This window comes from Lutra lutra, chromosome 14, assembly GCF_902655055.1.
Source record: "Lutra lutra chromosome 14, mLutLut1.2, whole genome shotgun sequence".
In the NCBI taxonomy this organism is placed as follows: domain Eukaryota; kingdom Metazoa; phylum Chordata; class Mammalia; order Carnivora; family Mustelidae; genus Lutra; species Lutra lutra.
The window spans coordinates 34,398,609-34,416,924 of record NC_062291.1 but is presented as its reverse complement, the minus strand read 5'-3'; the positions used below and the strand labels follow the sequence as shown (position 1 = coordinate 34,416,924).

At 34.0% G+C, this 18,316-nt stretch overlaps 1 protein-coding gene across 4 annotated transcripts in view; it reads left to right on the top strand.

Moving 5' to 3' along the window:
* Window positions 1–18,316, top strand: part of MICU1 (mitochondrial calcium uptake 1) — a 234,645-nt gene that overhangs the window by 95,876 nt on the left and 120,453 nt on the right. For 2 of the 4 annotated variants that reach the window (XM_047701931.1, XM_047701928.1), the window contains 2 exons: window positions 3,795–3,838; window positions 12,057–12,068. In XM_047701931.1, coding sequence (XP_047557887.1) covers window positions 3,795–3,838; window positions 12,057–12,068 — 56 coding nt within the window. The remainder of the gene's footprint in view (window positions 1–3,794; window positions 3,839–12,056; window positions 12,069–18,316) is intronic. The other 2 variants (XM_047701930.1, XM_047701929.1) reach the window with 1 other exon arrangement.

The window sequence follows — 18,316 nt, the reverse complement described above, 5'->3', positions numbered from 1 at the left end:
CACATTTATATTATTTTGTTGTGGATTCAGAAAGAGTGGCAATAGCCACAATTAAAAGTTTTTAGACAAAATCAGAAAACATTCATTTACTCTTTCTGAGCTTCAGCTTTCTCATTATAAACAACAGTAAGATAGTGTTTACATCACACTAGGATGTAAAGTCATTTAATGACTTTGAAATTTCTTTGGATAAAAGTTTAAGAGTCACAGGAAGCACCTTAAGGAAAACAGTGTACTGTCCAGTGTTTGTGCTGGGACAGAAAGAGTGAAGATGGAGAAATGGAAGGGAACAGTGTTATAGTGTAGTCACTCAAGTATCATTTTCATACTACACAGGCTGTGTTCCCATCTTCCTTCTCCATGCTCTCCCTCCTCCCAGTAATTGGACCTAATAGAATCTCTAGAGGAGTAGTAAGTAAGAATAGCTTGAATTATTTCATCCATCCACATTTCCTATACTCCATCCAACCCAATCATGTTCAGAACTGATCTAATCTGACCATCTGCGACATTAGGTAAAGAAATCTAAATATAATAAGATGAAATAATCATTTTTTTCATGTTAAAAGTATTTATCTCTTGGCCTACTTTATGTATTTGCTTATAAACGGCAGAAATTCTTAGTGTGTGCCAAGCTGTCCTTACATGGTATACCAAACCTTACATGGCTCCCAAAAATGTGAATGTACATGGTATAATATTTTCCAAACTATAACAAAGAGCATTCAGCGAAAACACAAATCTGTTCCATCTTTGCCATCCTCCGATTCTATGTCAAATAAGCAATCACTTTTTAAATTTTAAGTTAACTTTTTAGTTCTTTTAAGGGTTACTCTAGTAATTTGAAATGCAGCTGTTGAATTGAAATGTGTAAAAATTGTAAAATGCACACCAGATTTTGAAAACTTAGTATGAAAAAGGTAAAATGTCTCAATAATTTTTGTATTGATTACATGTTGGAATGATGCAATTTTGAATGTATTTTATTAAAATAAATATATTAAAATTGATTTTCCTGGTTTCTTTTGATTATTTTAAGAATAATTAAGATTGGTGGGCGCCTGGGTGTCTCAGTGGGTTAAGCCTCTGCCTTCGGCTCAGGTCATGATCTCAGGGTCCTGGGATCGAGTCCCGAGTTGGGCTCTCTGCTTGGTGGGGAGCCTGCTTCCTCCTCTCTCTCTGCCTGCCTCTCTACCTACTTGTGACCTCTCTCTGTCAAATAAATAAATAAAATCTTTTAAAAAAAGAATAATTAAGATCGTTAACTGTTAAAGAATTTTAAATTATACGTGTGGCTCACATTTGTTGCTCACATTATATTTCTTTTGGACAGTGCCACTCTAATTATTAGTAAGCATGTATTTCCCTTAGTTGATGTACCAAGTTTACTCATGAGATATGTGATTCTAGTCTAATTCTCATTCTTTTATAAAGGACCAAGGTTTTTTCTGGAAAGTGTTAGGATTTTGTTATTTTTGGTATTCTGAAATTCCATAAGCATATACTGAATTGTACATAGTTTTTGTTCATTTTGCTTATTAGAAGACTTGGTAAGCACTAGTAAGCCCTAGCTTGTGTTACTCTTTTTTTGTTTTTAAAGGTTTTATTTATTTATTTGACAGAGAGAGAGATCACAAGTAGGCAGAGAGGCAGGCAGAGAGAGAAGGGGAAGCAGACTCCCTGCTGAGCAGAGAGCCCGATGGAGGGCTCCATCCCAGGACCCTGAGACCATGACCCGAGCTGAAGGCAGAGGCTTAACCCACTGAGCCACCCAGATGCCCTAGCTTATGTTACTCTTCAAGCTCTGAGAAATTTTCTACTAATATTTTTGGATTATTTCCTCCATGTTCTTTTTCTTTTTTAAAAAATTTCCTTCCGGTTTCTGAATGAGAAAAGGTTTTGTATGATATTAGACCTCTAGTATTTAAAGTCTCTGTTTTTCTATAATTCTCTTCTACATTTTCTATTTTCCATTCTGTGGTCTGTTTGGCTATGGTCCTGGGAGGAAACCTTATCCTAACCTTTTGACAGTTTTGAAAAAAAATGGGATGAGATGGGGTACCTGGTGGGCTCAGTCAGAGGAGCATGTGACTCTTGAACTAGGGTCGTGAATTCGAGCCCCACGTTGGGTGCAGAGATTACTTAAATAAATAAAACTTAAAAAAAAAAAAAAAACAACAGGGATGCCTGGGTGGCTCAGTTGGTTAAGCAGCTGCCTTCGGCTCGGGTCATGATCCCAGCGTCCTGGGATCGAGTCCCACATCGGGCTCCTTGCTTGGCGGGGAGCCTGCTTCTCCCTCTGCCTCTGCCTGCCATTCTGTCTGCCTGTGCTCGCTCGCTCTCCTCTCTCTCTGACAAATAAATAAAATCTTTAAAAAAAAAAACAAAACACACACAACCTTAGTTGTCTACAACTCTCTCTTGTTCTCTGTTCTTTTGTCATAGAAGTGTGTTCTGCCTTTATGACGGTGCTCTCTTCCTGAATATATGTGAGATTTCAAATTAGATTTGTGGGGTGTTTTGTTTTGTTTTTTTTTTAAATTTCTTTGTCTCCTGATTTACTTCTTTGTTTTACAGTCAGTGGTTTATTTTGTTCAGGGCAGGCTTCTAGAAGTGAAACACATTTTAAGATTTTATTTATTTATTTGACAGAAAGAGAGAGAGATCACAAGTAGGCAGAGTAGCAGGCAGAGAAAGGGGGGAAGCAGGCTCCCCACTGAGCAGAGAGCCCGATGCAGGGCTCCATCCCAGGTCCCTGGGATCATGACCTGAGCCGAAGGCAGAGGCCTAACCCACTGAGCCACCTAGGTGCCCCGAAACACATTAAAATGTGTTTCCTTATCTAAAGATAAGGAAAATATCTAACCAAATGTGTAGAAGCAGAAATGCAGAAAACTTCCTCTGGGAGCAGTGATAATCTGATCATTGTAATACTGTTGACATAGTAAGATAAGGGCCTAAACTAGCATGAATACAGTGAGAACCAAAAGAAAAGAACTGGGTAATTATGCAAGAAAAGCAAGTGTATTTATGAACTGATTTCTCCACTCTAAAAACTCCCACAGCACTGCCTCATTGAACTAGTTATATTCTCCCTTGTAGTGTTAATTATTATATGTGTATGTCTTTCTAACTAAATTGTGATTCCCAGGGCAGGGTTTATATCTGACTCATTGACTTATAAGTATTTATTGATCAAGCACTATGCCAAGGGCTGGGAGAAAGATGTAGTCAAAGACAAATAATCCCTGCCCTCAAGGATAGTTAATTACTTGTATCTTTCACAGTGCTTAGAATTAGATGCTAAGTATTCCCAAAGAAAATATTTGTTACTTAACCTTACTTTAAAAGGTAATATTAAGATGGTCTATTTGTATCTGTTAGGTATATTGCAAAATTTGATATTAAACTGTTCTCGTTTTAAATCGATACCAAAAATAATTATTATGCATTCAGATTGAACTAATATCCTTCACCTTATTTAAAGGTGATATAACATTGATGTAATGAAAACAACCCACCCTTGAAAGAGTCCAACGTTCTAGTCATGAATTTTTATCCTCCTTATCTTCTCAGGGCCTCACTTTCTCATATGTAAAATGAAGATTAGATCTTTTAGCACTGACACTTTGAATCCCAAAGTGGAAAAATTTTTCATTCCCATAGCCTTTGAATATTGTTGTGGCTAAACCATCTAGTGTATTTAATTGAATGATTGGAAATGACAGAGAGCTGTCATTTCATGTTTTATTTGAGTTAGGATCAATTGACTAATGGTTTTTTCTCTTTTACAGATTTGGGTCTTGATCAATATACAATAAAACGCTTTGATGGAAAGGTGAGTGAACTATGACACTAATATATATATCCTGTTGTTTACTAAGAAGATTTTGAAGTTCCTCTAGAATTATTTGTGAGAAATTTCTGAATGCCTGTTTATCTTATCAAAAGAGCGTGTTTCTTAGGTTGGAAGGCCTATAAGTGCCTTCAGATGCTTCTACAGAAAAAATCAAGCAGAAGGTTTTTCTACATTTTTCTATACAAGGTAACACTCATGGGTACCTGCTGTATATAGTGAGGTCTAATTCATTGTATGTTGACATTTGCATTTTAATTCAGTTGCCATCATAAAGTTTAACAAGCCCCCCCCCCGCAGTATTACATTTGCATTTCTTATTAAAATACTTATTTGATCTTCCTCAAACTTTGACACTATATAGCAGTAATCCTCACTAGAAAATTATATAAGTTTTTAGTAGTGCTTTTGTAATAATTATGAAGGCCACCCCAATTTGCACATACATTTGCATTATACTTTCAACTCTTATTTTATGCACAAATAAATAATAAATTGTTCTTAAGTATAGAAAATGAAACTTTCAATTTTATTGTCTTAAAGCAGTCAGTTAAACATGTTTTTCCCTTTCAGGCTGAGTTCTACAAAAAGAAAAAGAAAGTATTGCAAAGGGTCAGAAAGAAAAGTAAAAGGTCAATTTTAAAGAGGAGGAAGAAAGCACATCAGAAAGAAGAGAGAGCCCGGGATGGCTCTACAAAGCTTAAAGAGAAGGAAATCAGAAGGAAAATCATGCAGTGGCTGGAAAAGGCAGGATCTCAAAAGAGGGTCTAAATGGGTAGAGGTCAGGGTTAGTAGAAACTGATCTTGCAGGAATATGTCGATCCCGCATCTTTACATAAAACTCTGTGTACTGGTAAGGTGAAGATACAAATGCTAAGATCTTTTGCACAGGTGGAAAGAATGAGTGCCCATCTTAAGAGTTGAGAGATCTCAGTCAAGGCTTCCAGCCTAACAATTCCCTTTCCCATTCATATGGCCCATTGTCTCCAGCTGGGTATCCTCTTTTTAAAATCACATATTCTAAAAGAAAAAATGTTCAAAAAGATCATTGAACTAGAATATTAGGAGACAGGTTCAGAGCTGGCTCTGCTTTGGGGCAGCCACATCTTTGATTCTTGGGGTCCCTGCCTCATGTATAATCAAGTACCATATCCATGTGAAAGTTTACTTCAGGCACTGATGTCAGGGTCTGATTTCAGAATCTCTGGCAAATCAGGCCCCTGTTTTTATCTGTGTGTCACTCAGAGTCCAGCATATGTCTGCCTTACAGGAGGACACCAATAAGCATTTGACAACTTGGAAAAATCAACTAGTCAATCACATAGTCTTGGGAGATATGACTCATTAAGTCAGCAATATGTTCTAGCAAGATCAGTCTAACAAATGACAGTTTTTGGTCACTGGAGGAATTCAGAGTGGTATGAGATTTTTGTCTTCCATCATATGTATATGTATATAAACCTAAAAACACGGAAAGAAGTTGAATACATGTAAATTGAACAGCAAATTTACCTGTTACAGGGGAATTTCCATTCCTAGAGGTCTCCCAAATGTAAAATCCCTGGTGGTCACTCATGTTTCATAAATGCCAATTAAATTTTTCATTTCAGCCTGTACCTGTACACTTGAGGGTAAAAATCTGCAGCTTTGGGCATGACCACTAAGCTCCGCTTTTCAGTCATATTCAATTTATGAGCTCTATATTTCCTCCCATTAGTGTCCTGTGCATTTTTCTGATTTCCACGTATTTTTATAAAATAACAGAAGTAAACTGCGATAAAGCATTATAAACATTTGAGTGCCCACCTTGCTGTAGAGACCAAAACGGCAGTACTTCTTGTTTGGAAGGCAGACTTTGTGACAGATTGTAGTGCAGATGTTTGGGCTCTGAAGTATAAAATTTTGAAATGGGAGTAGGAAAACAGAATTTAGGGATCTCAGCATATAATGTTTGAAAGTATGACTTATATGAAATTCAGGCAAATGAAAGTTGACTTTATGGTACCAGGGGAACAGGTTCTACAAGAGAATAGAGGAATGGCAGACTCGCATAGGGGTAGTATAGAACTGAGCCAGCTTCTCCCCTAGCAGAGAGTGCATGGATTTTCCTTTCATCCATGTTATGATATGCATATTTAATCCCTTTGCCAGGTACTTCATTTAAATACTGTATTAATTTCCATCAAATAGATCCTGAAGGTTATGTTTCTTAAGTAGGGTTTTTAAACCGAGTTCCATCTCTAGTTTACGTCTTTATGAATAGGCTTTTATTTCTTATGAAGTTTAAGAGAATAGTTTCTCTGCTATTTTTAAACCTTGTATAATGAGGAATACAACATTCATTTAGGGTTGAATCAGTTTAGAAGTTTTTCCAGGGATTTTTGCCCTCTATCTGTGATATTTGTGATAAGGATCAGTGCTTATTCAACTGTCGATCTTATTATTTTCCTTTTATCTTTATATCTCTCATTCTCTCAGTCAGAATATCTTAATTCTTAAGTAGCAGCTTCTAGAGTATATAAATCATAAGACAGTTTCCTCTTGAAAAAACCGATTTGTGTAGTAATTATAATAAATTTTATGTAGGATGCCCAAAAATTTAGTCCAAGGCTAATACCCTAGAGGAATTTCCTTTTAAGCTTGCTTTGATTTTTAAATGGGTCATTTTCCCTCTCTTGTTTTAACTTGAAAGATAAACTAGTTATGAACTACTTATCATCATCTTATCGTGTCTTCTTATCGCCTCCCATTGTTTTAACTTTTAACACACCATTTAATAAAGTGCATCATTTGACCAGTAAGTAACACTGCCGTATTTTATTATCTTTTAATTGAATTGCAGTTTAACCTTGTTGTCATTGGAAGTAAGAACAAATGTAGAAATAGTATCATCTTGCAGTTTTCTCATTTGTGTTTGAATTTCATATAACCTCTAAATGCAAAGTAGAAGGCCCAACTGATACTGAGAAATAATTGGACAGTTATTTCTTGTTTCAGTGCCTCTCATCTTTTCTCTTCTTTTGTTTGACTAGAAAATGCCCTTAAGTAAAATGAAACATTCCTGTTTCAGCTGATAGTGAAACTGAATTTGATGAAGCAGCGTTTGAATTCGGGGGAGGATCTTTTTTCAGAGCCCATCACTATCTATGTTAATGTACACTAATTCTTTACTCTCAGTAGCAGTTTCCTTTGTAGAAAAGTCATGAAATATGTTACTATTGGCACTTGCATCATGTATGCATTTCAAAACCATCTACTAACAACAGGCCTTGTTTAAAGAGGCAATAGTGTCCCTTCATTTTAAGAAAATGCTTTGTAGATTGGTGATACTTTAAAAGACATTCAGACTAGGTTTTGAAAGTTCAAAAACCTCAAAGCTTGAAAGTTCAGATTTTCTCTTAAAGGGTATTTGACTATCACTATAGAGTACTAGCCCTATTATACAGATGGTAATACAAAATACAGTCTGGCTTTTGTTTTAGTGTCATATATCCTAGATCTTTTTAAAAAAAATCACCCTCCCCTTGTAATGTCTGTGCATTCTGTGATTTGTTAATGCAGTTACTTTGTGAAGTTTAGGTTATTTCTTTAATGAAAACTATGTTTTTTTCTGGGTTTAATTTTTTAATCACATAATAAGTGGTCTATAAAATAAAGCATCATTTGTAAGTGGAGCCTTTATAATACATAATCATCAAATATTTCTTTCATTTAATGATTTAGTTGCCTTTTTTATTGGTGTGGCTTATCTCAAGTTGTTATACCCTTTATTTTCCTGTTTTTCTTAGCCCTCCCTTTTTTCCCTTAGCATATCAAAGACAGAAATTGTTTTGAATTTTCTATTCCTGTTGTATGTAATAGACAACACTCTCTGGACCAGACACCACCATTTTTTTTTTTTTTAAGTTACAGCAGAAAACTACATAGTCTAGGTAAAATTGTTTCTTAAGCAACTAATACCTGTATTCCAGAGTTCTGACTTCTCTCCTCTGAAAACTTTATAAAGCTCATACTCTTTGTCAAGTAACAATGAATCGCCCATTAAAACTAAATTGTTGACTGTTAACATTTTACCATGTATTTCTTTTTCAGAAGATAGATTTTGTAATGCTTCCTTCCCTATCAAATTCCCTTTTCCCCCAACCACTCCCTGAACATGTCAGAAAGCTTGCCTCTAGTCTGCATTTTTCGTTACTCGTATTTACAGTACCCTTAGAATCTTTCCAGTGTGGAAGAAAGAGTTAATGTGTGTTTCATTCCTCTCTCTTTTATGATACCTACAAGAATATTTGTACACATGGTACAGAAAAAAGGTTTTACATCAAATTAAAATGACGTTATTTTTAAAAAATGACATGGTCCACATTCAGGTGAAAGAGATGAAATTATGGTCAAAGCCTAGAAAGGGAAGTACTGATTACAGTGTTTATAACAGAAAAAGTTACCGGCAGAAAAAAAAAAGGATGGGAGCCATAGTTAAACGTCAAAGTTTTAATATAACCAAATGCTTTAATTGCTTACCAGGTAAAAGTTCTTTAAAAAATATTGATAAATGAACTTTAAAATGATATTCCCCTAAGGGGAATGTGAGCATATTTTTCCTTATAACATAATACTCTTAATGCTTTACTTGTTTGTTTACTTCATATCATAGATAAGATCTTAGTATAGAATAAAGGCAAGTATATTACTTCTTGACATGCATAGTAATGTGAAATGTATTGTAGATCAAGGAAATGTAAATTAGGAGAGGGGAGGGACTGAAATTTCCTTGGGACAAGAGTTTGATGAATCTTCACATTTATTTGAACTGTTCTAATTCTGCTCACATTTATATAGCAGGTTATGTTATGAGTTCTGCATTGTTCCCTAAGCATATCTTCCTTTCTCTTTCAGTTTCCAAAGATGAAACTAGTCAAGTCTAAATTCTTGTTGAATTCATGTATTTGTTCATGTTTTTCTATTAATAAATACAAATATATAGGCAACTATATTATTTTTTCACCATGTTTCTGTTTTTATTTGCACTACCAATTCCATCTTCACAATAGAGTATATCACCTCTGTAGTCTTTCTTTTATAGTAGGGAAATTCTTGTTTTAAAAAAAGGTATAGCAGATTCTAAGAGAATGCATAGGTTTCCCCCACTGTCTAAAAGTAGAGCATTTCTATGGAAGCTTTCATTAAACTGAAACAGCATAAAGCAAAAGAACTATTACCATTTTCATAAAAGTAAAAATCCTCTTTGGATTTTTCTCAGCTAGCAAAAACACGTATCAGTATAGGTCTTTCATAAAAAAGAAGTGGTATAAAGCAACTTTCATATAGAAGAGAACCTATAATTCCTGGAAGCTTGATGTTCTCCATGTGAATTTCATATTCATGTATTTATTTTAAAGCTAAAGATTTAGCCCATTTTAAAAACCACAATAACATATTCACTCACTGGTTGTCAGTTGTTTATTTTTACAATTTAAAGTAAACTCTCTAAATGAAAAACACTTGACTCTGTTTGCCCCTTCAGGAATTATTACTAATAATAACTATGAAGAAGAAGAATAGTTGAAGCTTTCTGAGTGTTTATCACCTGTTACACTCTTTTTTTTTTTTTTTTTTTTTTTTTTTGGTTCCATGTGCAATGTGGGGCTTGAACTCATGACCTCCAAGATCAAGATTCTCATGTTCTGCACTGAGTCAGTCAGGCACTCCTACACATTGTTTTAAGTGCTTACATATAACTCATTTAATCCACACAGCCACTCTTTCAGATAGCTTACTACTTTTATCATTATTTTACAAATAAAAAACTACATAATTAAGTAACTTGAATTTTTTTGTGTGTGGGCCTAAGATCATATAAGCTAGTGGGTAGTAGAGGTATGATTCCAAATTTGTAGTCTGGCTTCAGAGTTCACTGTCTTAAGTACTGTGATATCTTATTTGTATATCTAAGCAATTTGTCTATATGATATATTTGTAAATAGGAATTTCTCTTGTTGAGTAGTCATTTTAATACCTTAAGCCATTTGTGCAAAAGAAAACTCCTTGGTATTTCACTTTCTTTTTGCTAAGCATGTTGAAGTTAATTTTTTCTGCTTTAGTGAAGTACAACTAGAAACCCCTATTAACTTGAGAAACCACATAGTGTTTTTAAAGAAAGAAAATATAAGGAATATATAAATTTTAATACTTAAATTTAAGAATCAGAATTTCAACTTCATTTTTATTTGCTCCATTATTTTCTCTTACACCACAAACACCACAAGGCATTTTGAAAAATGCTTGTCTTTTCTTTTTACTGAAACAGTCTCTTAAAGTGTGCATTGTCATCTGTATCTGAAAAATTAGATCCTGGCTCATTGTGGTCAAGATATTAGAGAAAATAATGTTCCTGTTACAAACTATACTTTCAAATATTGATTGGTTGTATGTTGGATGTAGCATCATTTGAATAGGGCCACTTACTGTAGTGAGTGTTTAAACAAGCAAAAGTTTAGAATGTAATTGCATTACCAAGGAACTCAACATTTCTGCTTCAGCATTTCAAGAAATCCTTGGACACCTGTTGCAGTTTTCTGTTTTCCTTTTAGTCTGTTTGTTCATCTTTCTTCTTTCTCATCCATAGTTCTCTAAATTATTTTTAAACCATTTTCTCAAATTTTTCTCTTACAAATTAGCAAATTTAATTCTTTTTTTTAACACACTACATTCCTAAGAAAATCTGGCTTTGGTGTCTCAAATATTTTCCAAGGGATTTCCATTTTGAGCATCTAAGTATTTGACAGATGTGTGAATTAGTAGATGTTGTAAATATGCTGAACTTGAGTATGAAAAATACAACATTATGGATTGCTGTACTTCTTAGTATGTAATAGCACAGGATGAAAAGAGTGTGACTTTGGATATGACAGTTCTATATTCATAAATGGGCTCTGCCACATCCTTGATAGGTAACCTTGGATAAGAGAACATTTAACCTCTAGTATCAGTTGTCTTCTCAGTAGCATCAGGACAATATGGTAAAGTATCTGGCTCCACAAATTATAGCTAATTTCTGTGACTTTGAGCCCTTTACTCAGTTTATAAAAGGAGTTTACTGCTGTCATACATATTATCCTCTTGGTTAATATGAAATGCTACAGAATAACATTTCCTCTGCCTAATTGCTCTCTCCATGCTAGTTAAATCAGCTATAAAAATCTCCTTGACCTCTCTATAAGAGCAGTTGGCTGGGATTAAATAGCTAGTCCATGAGCTAAAGAGAGACCTGTGGTTTGTTTTCTCATATATGAGCTGTCATTTGTTCACAGTGATTCATCTCACCCTTGTGTTGTAAAATCCTCTGGGCCTCTGTCACATCAATCCCAGCCTTAAGTTTGTAAATTGCTAATAGCATATATTTCTTAGTCAAGAACTTTTATCACTCTGCTAAGCTTGTTTTGAAAAGTATGGTAAGTTTATTGAGTTGAATTTTATTTCACAGTGAAATTCATTTGTTGAAAAAAAAATCTTTAAGCCCATTTAATAGATGAAGATATTTTGGAGTGGTGTGCCCAGCTAAATCAGCTAACCTACACTGCTTAATCACATGCCATCCTCCATGGTGGCTGGCTTTTTATCACTAATGTGAATAGTAATTCATTTAGTGAACATAATTTTGCAGGAGTCCTGTTTTTAAGTGGTCATTCTGAACTCTTCAAGTAGTTACTAATCCTTTAAATAGATCTGAGTTTGGTTGCCTGTATTTTATTATGGGTGGTAAATCAACAGATTTGTCATGAAGTTTAAAAATATTATATCCATGAGACATCCTAGTAGGAAAACTTAATTAAAGAAATGCTTTGATTTCCAATGATGGAAAATGTAATGTTGCTTTCCCATTTCTTTTAGAAACAGATTATTATTCATATGTTTCCTTTTTATAGTATTACGAAGTTTTTCTACTGTTGTGTGTTTCATTTGGGGGAATTTAGGAATTGAGGTGTTGGGGTTTTTGTTTTATTTTACCTAGCAGATAATATATAAAACATTTCTATGTATTCTTCATTTCCTGTTTCTAGGTGTTCAGTGACTTTATTACAGATCTAAATTCGTCCTTATATGTTATAATACTTTGTGATATATATGTCTGATTTTTGGAGTTTTTGTTCATGTAATCAAATGATGTCCATTTTTTTTCTTTTTCTCATCTTCTGATCAGGATTTCTGGCAGGTACTGACTCAGCAGCATGTGCTTTAAATTAATTAATGTTCCAAAATCCATAGTAATGCTTCAGGGACCAAGGTTCAGTGCATGCTCATGTCCTTTCCCTGCTCCTTTCAGAATGATTCAGTTCCTGTCACTTTAAATCAACATATTTTATATTTAATATGACAATTCCAACACTGCACTGGTCCTTGAGAATATAATACCTAGCATGATTTAAAAGGAAGTTTTAACAGTATGTGTTAGGAAGGTCAAGGAACTGTTACCACTGTCCACAGTGTTGTATAAGGGATACTCAGTTAACTGGGCCATTTGACTAGTCTTACTTAGTTGGATGTCATGTTCTTAGTTAAACTGTAACAGGAATGGTGAGGCAGCAGTAATTTGAAGTGAAAATTAATCTTCTTTCTTTTGAAATTTCTTCGATGATACAATACAAATAAAGTAGCTCTTCATTCAATAAAATGGCTTCACAGGAAACGGAACATTTAGAAAGACTGCATTATTTAGCTTTTTTGAGCTAATCAACAACTTTACCTTGGAAAAGTAAGCAAATACATGAAGAAAATAATGAAAGAGAATATATAGATTGTAATCTGGCAAAGAAGAATTTCAAGGATTGGCCTAAGAAGTACTTTTTAAATTGATTGTTGAAGACTTAGACTCTTGAATTATAATTTATAAATTATTAAAATATTTATTTTTAAAAAGACATTACTCTTGTATTGCTTAATAGAAATAAAAACTAAAATAAATTAGCGTATCTTTGGTTTTAAAATAATTAATGATATAATTAACGATAACACAGTGTGCTCTTCATTTTTATGTAACATTTTTCCTATGCTTCCCTTTTTTAAAAATAGGATATATTTTTAGTAGTCTACTTACCAATCCCCAAACCAATTGTCCTGTTATTGGTGCAGTTGATGAACTTTTGCCTTTCACTGCAGTCTGAAACAAACCAATGAATATTTGAATAATTATGTCAAAATAACTTATTGATAATCCCAGTATCAATGTTTCTAAACCTGGAGATGACGCTTTATAATAGCTGTGGCACAACCAGTCTATGTGTAGTGCTAAGAGTAAATCAGCTAAGATACTTAACACCTGTGATTGAGGAGGGCTGCTTCTACTTCTGTAATTGTGGCAGGACAATTTGTAGGAGGCATATAAAAACTCTTCCTTTCCTTTGATGGTTGTATGGCTTAAGGCTTGAAAATTTAAAATGACCTGCCTCACATAGATACCCCTATTAGAGAATGAGAAGAGAAAAGAGGTAGGAATTGATTAAGTGCTTTGAAGTCTCTGGAATCTGCAGCATTGGGTAATCAGCCACCATAGTTGACAGAAGAGCACTGGTCTTTAAATTTTGACCCTCGAAGGTGATACCATTTGTTGAGTAAGGATTCAAAGTCAAGTTTTACTATTTTATTAAGAATATCTTGTGAATAAGCTTTTTGTATTGAAAATAAACTTTTTTTTCATAGACTAGGTAATAGGGGATTGGTTATCTTTATCACTGTAATATCACTCATTTTGGTGACACTAGCATAAATCCTTTAAGCTTCCAAAAGTCAATGAGCAGTTACTTTATAGAAGAGAGCTTTCTTGCTTGCTTCCTTAACAGGAATTTGTCCTTTGCATGCTAAGTTCCTATTGCCTGTGGAAAGGCTGGAATCATTTTGTTTTTCTGGTAGCATAGAGCTCTTCAGGTGCAGCTTATGAATGGTGTGATATAATGATATTGCTGTGTGGAGTTTTCATAATGTCTCTTTCCAGTCTCTGAGTTCCACCACTGCTAAAGTCTGTTGATTTAATTCATGTGTTTGATTATTCAAGTTTAAAAAAGAAATGATAATCATTAAGTGCTCCTAAGGAGGGTGTAGTTTACTTGGTTGTCACAAATATTCAGACATCTATTAATATGCTTTCTTACATTTTTATTTTACATTGTTTTATTTGAACTTGGGGCCAACAACCCATTTGATTTATCATTGTTGATTTGAAAGCATAAACATGACTATACATTATATTTCTAACACCTTCATGTTTCACTTTCCCATCATGAAACAAGATTTGAAATACACTTTGATATGGGAGGACTTGGTTCCAGGTAACTTCTTTGTCTTATTATCTTAGCATAAATACATATCATGTTCTGAGGTTACACAAAGGAAAGATACTCAGAACATTTTATTTCTCCTGTTCCAATAAAAATGGGTTCTCAACTTAGCCTAAACATCTGTTGATGATCTTTGATTGCAGAGAATGTGTGAGGATAGCTTTTGCTTTGCCTGTTTGTCTTTGTCATGATGCATTTTTTAAAATCCCAAACTTAAATAAAAAGATTTTCCAGTTACAGATTAGTCTAACATCTATTAATTAAGAAGAGCATAAAGAGCCATTACATTTTTGAAATGATACTCATTTTCAAAATGATTAAAATACACATTTGAACAAGTCAAGGCATAAAAATACATTGTGCACCTACATTGTTAACTAGACTTTCCTCTTCAAGATAACCGAGCTGATACAAGCTAAGCCCCAGGATTAATATTGTACAATAGTGAACTCTTGTTTTGCTTTGAAAATATTCAGCCCCCATTAAGGATGACATCTTAATTTAAATAGTAAACAGTTTCAGAAGTTGGAAGTAATTCTCTTGCATTTGATACAATATAACATATAATGGTTCTGGAATCAGACTATGACCTATCCTGCCATTTTATAGCATCGTAAGCTACCACTACTTATTTAATTTCTCTATACTTCAGTTTTCTCTTCTGTGGAGTGCAGATAGTAGTATTACATACCTCATAGGATTGCAGTGAGGGTTTAAAGAGGTGTATGTAATTCAAGTGCTTACTTAGCACAGTGCCCAGCATGAAATATGCAAACTATAATTTTTAAATTGTTAATATATTCTTGATGGTCAGTGGTGTTCAAGGGATACCTGTAAGTGTTCAAAGTGATGTAAAAATTCTTCATCTTAAGGCTTTCCTGGGAAATGGTAGTTATTAGAACAGTGTTGAATGGTTAGTGATTCTCAGAGGGAAACTCTCAGTTTTTATGAAGTGATTTTTTTCTTGTAATAATTTTTTCCAAATTGGAGAGAGTAGATGCTTCATTTACTGACTTTTCAAAATTTTTGAGGTGGTTTTTCCATGAACAGGGAAGCCTTTTATAACCCATGTGACTGAAACCGAGACTGCTGCTGAGCCCACGACTGAGCTTCTCTTCAGTGCTGAGCCTTCTCTTCAGTACTGATTGAGTAGCCAGAGTTCAAAGTTAAATTCTTAGGTTTAGGTAGCAAATAATAACAGTAAAACATAGATTCTCCCACCCACTGCTGCTTTGAAGCAAGTATGCGGGCATAATGTGGTAGGAAATAATAGAGTTGACAGTTTTCCTTTTCTAAGGTTTTGCTAACACCTCATTAGATACCAAAGACTGAAATAAATCCCTTCAGTAATGTTGTCTCACTTCCTTGAAGTGAGTGTTATTCCAGGAGACTTAAAATTTTTGAATCACTGCTTTAATCAAATCTTCTGCCATCCTTTTTTTAAGCATCTTCATTGTGTCCATTTTCTCTATAGCCATCTAGTTTTAATGAACTAGGAAAACATTTGCATGATAGGTATTTGGAGTTGTTCTCAGAGCTAAAGTGGTTAGAATTGGGACTGAAAAGAGAATGGCTTTCTGGCAGCGTGAGGTTTACAGTATCTTAAGCATTCACCTTCCACAGTTTGTTGCACAGTCATTTCTGTTTGTCTGTCCCAGATGCTCTATGACTTTTGAAAAGGTTGCAAACTTTGAGTCAGGAGATGTTCTAAACTACTTTAAATTAGAAACTTCTTAATTTTATCTGACACATCCTCAACTCCTACCTTTCTGCAAGTTCAGGTATGGGAAAGGGAAGGAAGAATACGTTTTTAACTGTGCAACATTTTCTGTTTGATTGGGAATAGTGTGATTGTTTAAGATGGATATCTTACCAAGGCTTTGGCATCTATGCACCAATTAAATAATGAAGTATGAGCATTAATTGCATGGGGAAATTGCCGAATTTTCTAACATGCTTCCCCTCCCTGCCCCAACCCCAGCCTTATGTAGAAATACTTTTTGTCATTTGGAAATGATAGGTCAAAATTGCATTTTCTGGAAGAAGTATATTATTATTATTACCTTGCTTTCGAAGTACAACCTCAAGTAGTTCTTAAGGGATTTAGATAGACTTTGAAATGTATATCCATCATCTAGGGAAATGTTAATTTTAAAACAATCCAGTTTTCTCAGTCTCATAAAGGATGACATCTTAATTTAAATGGTAAAGCTGTGTTATCAAGTTTTTCTAGAAACCAGAGATGATTTGAGGTTCTAGATGATATATTAGCATCTGTTTTTTTTTTCTTTTTTTTAATTTTTTATTTTTTTCAGCATAACAGTATTCATTATTTTTGATTAGCATCTGTTTTGCTGGCATAGTCCACCAACTACTATTTGATAGAAAGTTTATTTCAAACTGATTGAAATTTTATCAAAATTGAAAAATGGGTTTTAAACTAGAATAAATAATGGGATTAAACTCCTAGATAGGATTTTTCTTTTTGGCTTCATCCTCTTGAGTCTTAAAAGGCAAAATTATTGGCCCTATTTTGATCAACCCTGTTAAAGTTAGGATTCACTGAGCATATTGAGTATTAATGAATTTGAATCATGATGGGAACTCCCAGTCCCAAGAAGGCTCCTGATGGCACCTGGAACTTTGGCAGTGTTATACAAGTTTATGCGATTAGTCAGAAACCAGAGCATGGATGCTTTAGCACAAAACCATCCTGGTAAAACAGTTCAGTTTTTTTGTTTGTTTGTTTAAGTTATTTATTTTAGAGCAGCATGCACATGAGCAGGAGGGGGCGCGGAGAGAGAGAAAGCAGACTCCCACTGAGTGGTGAGCCCAGTGTGGGGCTCAGTCTCAGTGACCCCGAGATCATGACCTGAGCAAAACCAAGAGTTGTGTCCTTAACTCACTGAGCCACCCAGGTGCTCCAAACAGTTCAGTTTTAGACTCATTGAGAGGTATAACAGTTATACATGTATAGGATATGATTTGCTTCAAGTTTCTAATTAAGTGTCTCTGTTTACCTAAATAAAAAGAATCAGGATATGATGCAGTTGAGGTCAGCACCAAGACCCTTATGAGGTTCCTTATTTGTTTTTACTTAACTTCAGTAATTTGAATGTTTAAAGATAGTGAGTCTATAGTTGTGGTTTAAATTTTGAAACAAGATTTTAGGCTAGTTCATATAAGTGAACAGTAAAACAGTTAAATTTCCCTTATTTGAGTCAGTGAGCACTTAGCTTTGATATATTTTGCATAATGTTCTTTAAAAGGAGTAATATTTGTCAGTAAATTTAGTAGAAATGCTATTCTGATCAGTTGATCTGCATTTCTGCATTTCAGCCTTAATTTCAGAGATTCAAGTGACTTGACTAGAATTTAATATGTAACTTTTAAGATGCATGAAATATGATATATAGAATTGCTGAATCATGGTGTTGTACACCTGGAAGTAATATGACACTGTGTGTCAACTGTAGTTTAAAAATAACAATAATAAAATAGCATAATGCTCTGGAAGGTATCTGCAATTACAGTCTGTTTTTAAAACACCTACTGCTCTTACATTTCAGCACATATACTGAAGAATTGGTAGAATCTTACCTGAGGAACTTTAAGGTGAAAACAAGTTTCTCTTAGACTTTTACTATAAATTTTTTGGCTAAACTTGTATTTAAATATATTAATCTCACATTATATGGCCTTACAGTGGATTTGGAATATATTCTACTTCTTTTGACGTTTTTATACAGAAATTTCTTCCTTTTCGTTTGTCTAATGTTTATTATTTACATTGAATTTATTACTTATATTAAATACAAATCGTTATGATAGATTTTCCTAGTAAAAATACATTATGTTCATTACTATTATATAAATGTTCATTAGTAAGAAAAGATAAAATAACTACCTCTGAGGTAGAGAAAGTGGACATTATTACCCATCTGCTAAGGAAGATTATGTCTTCCTTGGACTATGCCCCCATTTCATCTCTAAAGTATATAAATGATATTTGTGTAGGGGAAAAAGTGACTTGAAATTTAGCCATAGATTAAACATTATTCAAAAGAGTAAGTGAAGAAGCATTTTATTTGACATTCTCAATATGCAAAATTAAAGATTGATAAGACTT